Genomic DNA, 12424 nt, shown 5'->3' on the forward strand with positions numbered 1-12424 from the left:
TCATGAGTATATGCCCTAGCCATGCTCATTATTCAAAGGTCTCTGAATTTGGCCTTTATTTTTCTCCTTTCTCTATTGCTACTTCCTCCTGAATCTACTTGCCAAATATGGAACAGTAATTTGCTTTTAGTAATTTCTCAGTAAACACATTCAACAGATTTTAATGGAGTATCTTTGGTGTGTTGGGCATCATGTTAGGTAGTGTGGGGGGTATAGAAAAAGGAGTGAGATAATCTGCTGTTGAGGAGTTTGTAATTTCGAAATTCCCTCCCTGAATAAATATCCTTGATTTACCAGTACTTATGCTACTGCTACAAAATGTCTGGACATGGTAGATACTTAGGAAATATGTATGGAATAAATTAATAAATAATTTTAAATTACCATTCATCTACCCTTATAGGATTACTTTGTTCTATATTCTTCAAAGAAAATGTGAATATATTTCTTTGTCTTTGAACAGCATGCAATAAAAACAGATGGCTGCATGGTTAAATTGCACAAACAATCACTGAGATTATCTTATATGTGTTTCAAATATAAATATTTGAATAGTTTTAATTGAAGTGAATTTAACATAAAATTCTCTTATGCTCTTTCTAGATATAAGGGCCTAAATAATTTTGGTATGAATCACCTGTCAGTTTAAGTACTGATACAATGACCTGTATTCAATGACTCTTTTATCTAAAAATCAGAATGTCAAGGATTACATCATGCTCCCAGGAGGACTGTACCTTCCATATTGACATCTCTTAACCTGAACAGCAGCTAATAGGAGTTATGAGATCATCAGTCTCATTCTGCCTTCAAGGGTGGTCTCGTGTCAGAAGACACTCAGAAGTTTTGTGTACCTTTAGATTTGTGAAGTGGAATAAATGCCTAATATTTTAACAAAGATATCCAGATACTGTGCAGCATGGAGCAGCCTCGAGCCTCATAATCCTATGCAGCAGCATTAGGTAGAACGACTTAAGAGCGGAACCTCAGAAAGCACAGTGGCAGCAGCGATGAAGCCTTTTTGTTAGATGTGGGCATCTCCATAGAGGAGTAAGGCCATACAAAGGGAATATTACAGCACAGGAAGTCTTTCGAACTCTCAGGGTACATTGAGTGAGCTCTTAGATCTGGCACTGTTTCTTTACAGGTCTTATCCTTTTATGCTTATATGTGAGAGCAAAAGAGAAAAGAGTTCAGACATTCTCTTGCTGATGTAGAATTTTTTTCTGCTGTATTAAATTCTACTTTGGATCTTTATATATGATTCACAGGTATCACAAATCATGTTTCTTTTGTAGTAGTCTACCAATCTCAGATCGGTTTGAATTGCAGTTGAGCAACAATGAAAGTTAAAACACAATCAATCAGGTCATTATAGTCCAATAAGGCAGTCTCATATAAAAGTCAGAAACCTTCTAGTTATTAGTCAAAGGAATACATCAGAATGCCTTGTTTATTATGATATGGCAAAATGAATCAGATGTAGACATAGCAGATATTTATTTATCATGTAGACCAAATGCCACACAAAATACACTATAGTCATAATTTTAAGAGACAGACTATTAAATACCATGTATCTTCTAATTTTTAGAGATGCATTGGCTGAACACATGGCCCTAGAACACATTTACATGCACATAGATACCTATACATTGTTCTCTGTGAGCAATGAAAATATTCCAACCTTCACTTAACACACTTACTACAACAATTCTTGAACTTTAGTATGCCCACAGATTTCTGGGAAAACTTGATTAAAATGTAGATACTAAGACTATTCTTCAAGAGTTGCTCAGAAATCGATCTTATTAACAATCACATGCTAAATGTTATTAATGTAGGTGGCCCTTGGACCACAGTTTGGGAAACACTGACTTATGGTTATGAAAAATATGTTAATTATTGAATATGCAAAATATTTTTTATAATCTAAAGCAAAGACAGATACTAAGTATCTTTTTAAAAAATTAAGTAATAAACAATAAGGGATTTAAATCTGTATGGAACAGAAGATGTCAAACTTTGCTCTGTGCTCTGTTACTAGCTATTTGTATTTGAGCAATCCATGTAATCCCCTTAAGTCAGTCCATCTCTAGAAATGGCTGCTGAGGAGAAAAATCTTAAGGCTTTGACAGATATGGATGTTAATTAAGTACTGACAGCATGACATGCATTTTAGAGAGCAACTGACTGCTTACATTTTTAGGTAATTTGATTTATAATTAAATTAATTGCTCCTTTAGTTTTGAAATGATGTAATGCAAGCAGAGGAACATAAAAATAGTGAAACTTTATTTGTGATATTTATAGCACATATTTTTCCTGGGATAATTTAAGCCCATGGTGTCATACAGGACTATAATTGCTACAGCCATGCGTATTCCCTGGAATTTCAAGAAACCATCATTTTTAGCTGGTAGCAAAAAATAGGAAGTCCCACATAGATTTTTGTCCTACATTTTGGGAGTGTGTGTATGTATGGTTAGGTGCCTTGTAAAGTTCGAGAAAATGCGGAAAAGCCCTGCTGATTCCGAACTATCTTGCCATAGAACTGATAAGGTACCAACTCCACACAGTTATTTTGCCTAGAATTACAAAATTTGAGATGCTAATGGAAAATGGAGATAATAATGCACAAATCAAGTGATATTATTTCTTGCTTATCAGCAATTCTGAGAATAACTGATTCAATCAATGAACAAAAGAAGCACTGTTTTAGCAAACAAGATTTAGAACTCACAAATGTATTTGCGAGATTCCACTCAACCTCTCTCCCATCAGTATATTAATAAGAATCAGTTCATTACTCAAGGGCAAAGCCATATTTTAGGTTTGGCAAATAATTGCTGCTTAAAATATTAAATGAATATTAAAGGAAAGATAAAACATGGTAGATAGGTTTTAGTAGGAGTTAGGAAGGATGAGGAGATGTGAAACTGACAACTGCTCTGTTGTCGATGATTTACATAAAGAATCTGTGTAGAAGAGACTGAAGGGAGCCAGGCAATGAATGGGAGTACTGAAGGAGACACAGTAACCTCAGATACATAAATGCAGTAGAGAAGGAAGTAACAGGAATATCTGCTTAAAATCTTATAAGCCACTAACTTGTACATTTTCATATCTGATCCTGAGCAAATCTCTCACATTTCTAGAGCTGTACTGAGTTAATAGGGATCATGTAGATTGCCCAAAAATGCATAGCGAGTAATATAGCCAGGATTTGAATCCTTTTATTCTAGACATTTAAATTCCCTACGTTTTATTAATTTTTAAAAATGATATTTAAAATCTGTTCTGGATCTAGATCATAAAAAGGATTTCTTATATTCAAAACTTAGCATATTTTTCATAACGCTAAGTCAGTGTTTCCCAAAATGCGGTCCAGGGGCTACTTAACACCATTTGGGGTGCACTTGTTAATTAGACAGATTCCTGAGTAAATTGCAAGAATAATAAGAATTTCTGTGGAAATAGCTCAAGAATCTGATTTTAATCAAGCTTCCTAAGTAATTTGTAGGCATACTAAAGTTCAAAAATGATTGTAGTAAGTGTGCCAGGTGAAGGTTGGAATGTTTAACACTCCGGGGATGCATCAAGTGACATATTGGTGTCTTTTTGCCTAGAATGATATGTGCTTAAATTGAATAAGCTTCTGCTGTGGTCAAATACATTTCATAAAAATTTCTGAAGACCATACTGTTCTGAGCCAGGGAATACAGAACACACACAAGGAGAATACCCCCTTTTCTGCAAATGATTACAATCAGTATGAAATATATTTGAACAGAATAAAATATGTTGTTCAACGAGTAGGTAGAGCTGTGTTGGTCTTCAGATGGCAACAGCCTTAGCCCCTTAAACAGCCTGTCACTTGAATGTGTGTGCCGTATACATGAAAGAGGAGCAATACAACAACACATTCTAAAACATCTCATCAAGTATAACATATTGATGATGCATTTGTAAATAATTTATTTGGACTATCCGGCACTAGAATAAAACATGACAAGAACTAGATGGAGGTCTGTCCAGCAGAAAAAGGAGTATCTAGATATAGGACAGATTTCTCAAAGGAGAAAGCCCTAGTGTTGTCTAAAGGAAAGAGGGAGAGGGAAGCAGAATGACAAGTAGAGGAAGAGAGGAGAAAAAAAGACAAAGATGTGTCATACTGTCTTGCCTTACTGTATTAAGAAGTGTTGTTGTTTTGAAATATGTGTAAGAGATTCAGTAAAGGATGCCGGAGAACAGAAGGTGAATTCTGGAAATTAACAGAGTGCCAGTCCATGTCAGGGATCCATCAGTCATGGAGACCCACAGAGCTGTGTGAGATTATGAGATGCAACAGCAGCAGCAGTACCTGGCATAAGTCCTGGCTGGGTGTACAAGAGGTCGCAGGACTCTAAAGGCTGACACGTTCAGGGAACTGGCCCGCACAGCATGGCCTCAGAAACAGGAATGCACCCCCAGTTCCTGCTTCTGGGCCTTCTTTCAGTTTTTGAGAAGAAACAAGTCTGTTCCTGTGACTGGCACATGTTTGTCAGAGTTGCTTGTTTTTTGCCTCTGCCACTTCATTTTTTTGCAGCACTTTCAGGTCCGTGGAGGTCAGGGGGATAGCTGTGAATTAGTAAGTGGTATGGCCTCAAGAGAGAAGTGATAAGGACAGTTTCTTCCACATTAGCAGGAATGCACTCAGCTTGCTGTCTTCTCTACTGTGCTGCTGAAGGATGTGATCAGGGAGGCACAAGTGATGGGATAACTGGTGACACAATAGAACAGATCACCAGCAGAAAAACAAATGTGTGAACAACATATGAAAGATACTTTTATACCCAAATGGCAAGAAATCCATTTCATAAAATAAATTACATGCTGCTGGGGATGTCTCACTGTCCTACTGAAAGACAAAACATTTGGAAGTGAAGGAAAAGATAGCATGGAATAACACAGAGAGGCTCAAAGTAATGAACTCTTCATTCTGATTAGAGTGTACATATTCAGAACTGGAAAACAGAGACTTTCAGTAATGCCCAATAAACCACATATTTCAAAATGCTTTTAAATATTGATACTTAAAATATCCTTTTCTGGAGTATGGAATCCCTAACGAGGATCAAAGCCCCAGTAAGAGACATTTTCCTTCCTTCTTTCTCTTCTCTCTTTTTTTTTTTTTTTTTGAGATGGAATCTCACTCTGTCACCCAGGCTGGAGTGCAGTGGCATCATCTCAGCTCACTGGAAGCTCTGCCTCCCGAGTTCACGCCATCCTCCTGCCTCAGCCTCCTGAGTAGCTGGGACTACAGGCACCCACCAGCCACCACGCCCGGCTAATTTTTTGTATTTTTAGTAGAGACCGGGTTTCAGCGTGTTAGCCAGGATGGTCTCGATCTCCTGACCTCGTGATCCGCCCGCCTTGGCCTCCCAAAGTGCTGGAATTACAAGCGTGAACCACTGCGCCTGGCCCTCTTCTTCTCCTCCTCGTTTCTTTTCCCTCCCTCCCTTCCTCTCTTCCTCCCTTCCTCTCTTCCTCCATTCCTCCCTTCCTTCCTTCCTTCCTTCCTTTCCTCTTTCTCTCTTTCTTTCTTTCTCAGAGTTTCACTCTGTCACCCAGGCTGGAGTACAGTGGCACGATCGCTACTCACTGCAACCTCCGGCTCCCAGGTTCAAGCAATTCTCCTGCCTCAGGCTCCCAATTAGCTGGGATTACAGGTACATGCCACCACATTCAGCTAAATTTTTTGTATTTTTACTAGAGATGGGGTTTCATCATGTTGACCAGGCTGGTCTCGAACTCCTGACCTCTGGTGATCCACCCACCTCGGCCTCCCAAATTGCTGGGATTACAGGCATGAGCCACTGGACCCAGCCCCTATTCTTATTTTAGGAAATTAAAGTTCATTTTGAATTGAATTATAGTTATGCACATGGTCCATTCATTTCATCATTTATTCAGTAACTCCATATCGAGTGACTTCTGTGTGCCAGGCATTAGCGCCACAACAATGAACAAGATAGGTATCCCCTGCCCTGGTTGGCTTATGGCCTAATGGAATAATAAATGGTTACTGAATACTTTCACAGTCAACATTTTGCATGCACAACTTTATGCAAACCTTGCAATAGTGCTATGAAATAGATATTCTTTCCATATTAAAAGGTGAGGACAATTAGGTTCAGAGATTGAGTAACTTGCCCAAAGTTGCAAGCTAAAGAATGGTTGAGGCAAAATTCAGGCAAGATCCGGCTAATTTCCCCTATACACATTTGTGCATTTTGGCGCATGTTCTCATATACTGTGGTCATTATTGAGAAGGAACTGCTAAATTACATTCTAGCCCTAGAAAAGTTTTCTGTATTTTATTTTCAATTTACTGAGATCTCTTGCTGTAGGTGGACACAACTAATGTTTTTTTAGGCCTATCCCACTTCTTTTCCAGATTATCTAGAAAGTTCATGGGTAAATAGACCAAAATATCACTGATGTACTCTATCGAAATGAAAAATCAGAAGCAAACTTTCACAGACATTGCTCTTAATTCTTCAACTTTATTTATCTGTTTCTTTTTCTCTCCGGTCAATGCTGCTTTCTTGCCCCTCAATACCAACACTGCAGTAGCATCTCTTGCTCTTAAATGTGAATATCTGTGGGAAACATTTAGAATTCTCAAATTATAACAGTTTATTATCACACAAATTAGGATTTCACCCTGTCGCCCAGGCTGGAGTACAGTTAGGATTCCACAGATTATGATTTGTGTAATAATAATAAAATTAAAATTAAAAATAATAATATGTTTTCTAAGTTAATTTTTACAAAGTCAATTGTTTGATTGGCATTAAAGTTTTGGTATCTTTATGTGTTTGCTTTTTCTAATTTTCTCTTCATTAAAAGAACTTGTCTTATTTTGTATGCGTAACTCAATGAGAAAAATTAGAAACTATCAGGCCAAAAAAAAAGATCAAACCCACATTTTTGTGACAAAGTTTAGATAGGCATAACCAGTGTATACACATTTCAAAAATTTTCACTTAGGTCTATATGTGGATAACGATGTGATGCACAATCAAAATAAAAAGCTAAAAATCTTTCCACAGATCACGTAATTGATTTTCCTGTCCTCTGAAAGAATTGTTTTTCATTCCTCACCAGTGTTAAACTATTCAGTTTCCTCTCTGCCCAATTCTGCCTAGGAAAATAAATTAATAAAAATTTTAAATTTCAGACATATATATTAAAAAGGAAAAATATGTTTATCTTGGCCCATATGTTACTATGGGCGAGGTAAAAATTTTGTCCAGCCTCTGCCAAATGCTAGGATTCTTGCAAATCAGGGAGTATGTGTGTTCTCAAAATCCATTAAAAAATAGACTCCTATATTTTTCTTTGATGTAACGGTGTGACACAAGCAATCAGTAGGATTTTAACATTGCTGTTTTAAATATGTTTGACTATATTTATACATTGAACACTAGAGCATTAAGTGTTTTCCTTTTAGAATTGTTTTCATTTTTTTTTTTTTTTTTTTTTTTTTTGGAGACGGAGTTTTGCTTTTGTTGCCCAGGCTGGAGTGTAGTGGCATGAAGGTCTCAGCTCACTGTAACCTCCGCCTCCCGGGTTCAAGTGATTCTCCTGCCTCAGCCCCCCGAGTAGCTGGGATACAGGCATGTGCCACCACCCCAGGCTAATTTTGTATTTTTAGTAGAGATGGGGGTTTCACCATGTTGGTCAGGCTGGTCTTGAACTCCTGACCTCAGGTGATCTGCCCGCTTCGGCCTCCCAAAGGGCTGAGATTACAGGTGTGAGCCACCATGCCTGGCCCACGTTCTATCTTAATTTATATTTTCACTCAACTCTATGTCATGAGATTTCAGTTATGCTATTATATATTCTTTTAAAACAATGATTTAATGTCTTTTCAAGATGAAACTCCTATTGTGTCATTACTGATGAGTGCTCTTTCTAATGCCCTGGGCCATATCATTCTTAAGGTGATCCAGTAAGTGGTGGTTGAGGCAGGAAGTCACCAAATGACTCAAATCTAAGAATGCAACACTCCTGTATAATGCCCTGCCTACTGCAGGAAGGCCCATTCCCACCATGCTTTGTTTACCATGCTTTCAGTGAAAATGATTAACACTTTTTCACATTTAATAGCATACAGGTCCACACAACTATGTCATTGCACTGGCTTGTTCACGTATCTGTGTACTCTTTCTCTATGAACTTCTTAAGAGCAAGCAAACTGTGTCTTTCTTTTTTGAGTCTTCGTAGCTACCTGCTTTGTCACAGTGGTGGATTTTACCATGGAGATGATGAAACTTAAGTTGCAGCGCCCTTCACCTGAATGGGGCTATTCTGGGATCCTGGGTGAAACCTTAGCAGTGTAATCACATGGTCGTACATTACTGCAAAATTTTTAAAAGCAAGATATTTTAATTAGGCTGCAAAAAATTAGGTTTTGTAGTTTCGTTTACATTAGTAATTTTATTTTCTTCTTGTCCTGAAAGAAAGCTCTCCGAATGGACAATTTTGACCCCACGAAACCTTGATTGTCACCTGTTGACATGCAAGGAACACTTATTTGCTTTTTCATTCAATTAATAAGTGAAAGAAGTAAAAGGGATGAGGAGGAATGAATATTTTGTTAATTAATGTATTTTAACATTTAAAATTAGCATGTCTGGCAAAAATTTTCTTTAAGCCACCAAGAGAAAATGCTAACATCATCACCCTTGTGTAATGTCTGTGAGTTTACAAGCTCTTACACAAATGTAACTTCAATTGAATCTTTCAACCAGGGCTTTGATTAAATGTAACCTTCAATTAAAGTGACTGATACCAAAATGTTTACAACTGTGCTATTTGTAGAAAAGGATTATTATACTCAATGGTTACAGAGGAAAAGAAACCTAAACACAGGACTGAGTGACATTCCTGATTGCATTGTGTCAGTACTAGGATGTCAGCTGAAGCCTTCTGATACTGACTCCACTCCTTTCATTACATGGTGTTTACAAATATATTTAAAGAAATGAAAACTTATTCTACAAACAAAAAGCATAAAGTCAAATAGGTTAATAATGTTTTCCTCAAATGATGAACATTTTCCATTTCCTTCCCTTTCTTTCTTCTCCTCTGCTCTCCTCCTCTCCCCTTCCTTCCCCTCTTCTTCCCTCTATTTCTTTCCTTCTCTTGTTTTCTTTCTTGATGCAGGTGTTTAAAATTATCCAATTGCCATAAAGCTAAATTCTTTTTTGAAAAATTGAACCGAACTTCTACTGAATACAAGATGAAAATGTGGTTGCTGGTCAGTCATCTTGTGATAATATCTATTACTACATGTCTAGCAGGTAAGAAATATCCTTTGTATATTCTACATATATTATGTCAACATAATTGATATGTGTGTTTATTTTACTAAATGTGTTGTATGAAGTAAAAATCCTTATTTGCTCTTGATATCTGGGTCAGACAGGTAGATAAATATGTATTAAGGGTGACCCTATTTCCTTTTTAATTTCAATTAAGATTTCACAAAACATTGCCAATCTTGGGTAATAGTGTGCTGGTGAATGTTTAAAATCTAGATCTCTGGGGAGATCCCTGGAGTGCAGCATTTGTCTGTTACTGGGGAGTAAATTCTCCTACCATGGCCAGTTTCAACTTGACACTATTTAATGTGGAACTAAAAAGATGTGCAACAGCTCACTAGTTTGTAGTATTTTCACCACCCAGATATAAGTAACCACAATGGCAAAGAGAATATAAAATATAGTAAATAAAAGAGAAAAAGCAATGCATTTTAAGCATTTGTTCCCTTTGTTCTTAGTATAATTTATTATTTTTAATACTGGCCATGTTTAACAACTGATTCACAAAATTTCTGAAAATTAATAATCACTTCTTAAGAGCTATAAGTAGATGCAACACACTACTGAATCTTACAACTCTTTTACCAATTTGATCAATATAATTTTAAAAACGATTAAAGTAATCTACAGTGTGTGTAGGGACATAAGACTAATAAAACAATTTTGAGAGTGGCATTCATTTTAGGACAAAGAAATATCATATTTCTGTCTTTCAAAGGCAAGTGTGAAGCATTCAGACCTATTTCCTACAACGAGAGGCACACCATATCTTTATCTGAAAAACCGATATAATTTTACCCAACTAGTACTTATTGAGCTAGGTCATTATTATGAAAGTATTAGAAAAATTGAATTCTAACAATCAATTTTTCTAATACTCTCATGTTAATGACCTAACTCAATAGATACTTGTTGAGTGACTGTTTTGTTCAAGACTTAAATGGTCCTCATCCTTTTGTATATAAATCCCCACCGATCACTTTAATGATTAATCTAAAGGCATCATTATTAAGAACATAAAAAAATTATTTTATTTTGGGGAATAATTTTTATTGTGCTCACTCCAAAATTCAGAAAAGATCATTTCATTAGTACTCAAGGATTTTAATGACGTTGATAAATATATATTTTATAACCAGGGTAATTGTGCATACTCACTCACATACATTTATGTAATTACATGCATAATATATTTACATATATAGTATAAATATAATAAAGAAAAAATTTGGTAAAGTCATTGTGAAGTCTTATTTTTGTGAATAAAATAAAACAAAAATTATCCTATTAGTACTTAAAATTCATATGAATTCTATTGACTGCAAACTTTGGTGCTGCAACTATCAATGTAAAGATAAGAAATAAATGTCTGCGCAGATGTGAAGATACTTCAACCTTTATAGCAAAGGGCCACTACTCTCATTCCACTGTCTAGCATCTCAGCTATTTAAGTAATGTTTGAAACCACAATTCGAATAACTGCTTCAGGATCAAAATTTTGTTTTTTCTTTCATTTTTAGAGTTTACATGGTATAGAAGATATGGTCATGGAGGTAAGTTAACCAAAGAGTAAACTTTGTAAACACCTTTTCCCTATTGAATCATATTTTATCCTTGTTCTAAGCTATTAACTCTCTAAACTTTAAGGCAAATGGTTAATGTTAGATCACTATGAAATTTTGTAAGGTGATCTTTCTGAGATTGTAAGCAAACTGTTGAATGAGTGGCTGCATCATAAACAAATATCCTATGAGAGGATTGTAGCAAACGGAAAATATTCACTGTGGCTGCTATTTTTTCCCACATGCTTTGTAACAATGCTATACCACTAAATTTGGAAGCAATATTTTAAAATTTGTAAGCATTGAACTTATTTTTGAAAACCTCTTGCTTTGTTGCAAGGGAGATAACTAAAGTTAGTGAACTTGGAATCTTAAGATTCAGTTCAATTAAAAGTTCACAGATATTGCAAAATTTATTGTTTAATAACCTCGCAGTTTAGATCCTACTTCAACTACCAAACAGATATTGCAGAAATAAAGTCAGCATGGCATACTGGAAAAAATACAGAATCAGAGTAAGACCAGCCTGAATTTGCAGTTTCAGCTCAGTACTCACTAGATGATCTTACTATCTTGTGTAAATTATATAACTTCTATGAGTCCTAACTCTCCAATATGTAAAAATCACAGAATTGTTGTGAGGACTGAAAAATGAATTGCAATGATAACTTCTAGCATAATGACTGGCAAGTAGGTGCTTAATGAGTGTAGCAACACTAGTAACTTATAAAAGTCACTGCATAATGGTAGGAGAATGAAAAATCCTGAAGAATCACTGAACAACCAGTGCTAGAACTTGCATGCCAAATCAAGGTTACCCATTGTATTAGTCTGTTTTCACCCTGCTGATATAAAGACATACCCGAGACTAGGAAGAAAAAGAAGTTTAATTGGGCATACAGTTCCACATGCCTGGGGAGGCCTCAGAATTATGGCAGGAGGCGAAAGGCACTTCTTACATCGCAGCAGCAAGAGAAAAATGGGGAAGAAGCAAAAGCGGAAACCCCTGATAAACCCATCAGATCTCGTGAGACTTATTCACTAAGTATTTTTAAAAAATAGCCTATGGCTGCTTTTTCCAATTCCTTGACCCATATTCTCCTTTTAATCTGTTGCAATCAGTGTTTCCCATGACCACTCAACCAAAACTGCCTCATCCATGTCACTAATGTCACACATTGTAAGTCCAATGGTCAACTCTCAGGTTTCCTACTTGACCTGCTGGCAGCAGTGCTGCGGTTCCAGGTATCACACAGAGACATAACAATGTCTCATAGGCAAAGGGAGTGTGCTTATTTTTTCTTGTATCTATCTATCTTTAAAAACAAGGAGACCTTTCCCAGAAACCTTGTACTACATGTCCAGAGTTGGGTCACACATTCACCACCAAACCCATCATTAGCAAGAGTAATGGCATCACTGCCAGTCAACCTTTCCTTCTGAGTCATGTGAGGGATGGGTTGATCCTTGAACTAGGCTGAGCTTTTT

At 36.4% G+C, this 12424-nt stretch overlaps 1 protein-coding gene across 4 annotated transcripts in view; it reads left to right on the forward strand.

Annotated features, from left to right (window-relative positions):
* CNTN1 (contactin 1) overlaps positions 1-12424 on the forward strand; it is a 399377-nt gene that overhangs the window by 215460 nt on the left and 171493 nt on the right. For all 4 annotated transcript variants that reach the window (XM_073020625.1, XM_008002892.3, XM_008002893.3 and 1 more), the window contains exons 2-3: positions 9217-9353; positions 10895-10927. In XM_073020625.1, coding sequence (XP_072876726.1) covers positions 9293-9353; positions 10895-10927 — 94 coding nt within the window. In that variant the 5' untranslated portion in view covers positions 9217-9292. The remainder of the gene's footprint in view (positions 1-9216; positions 9354-10894; positions 10928-12424) is intronic.

The sequence above is a fragment of the Chlorocebus sabaeus genome, chromosome 11, assembly GCF_047675955.1.
Source record: "Chlorocebus sabaeus isolate Y175 chromosome 11, mChlSab1.0.hap1, whole genome shotgun sequence".
Classification (NCBI taxonomy): Eukaryota; Metazoa; Chordata; class Mammalia; order Primates; family Cercopithecidae; genus Chlorocebus; species Chlorocebus sabaeus.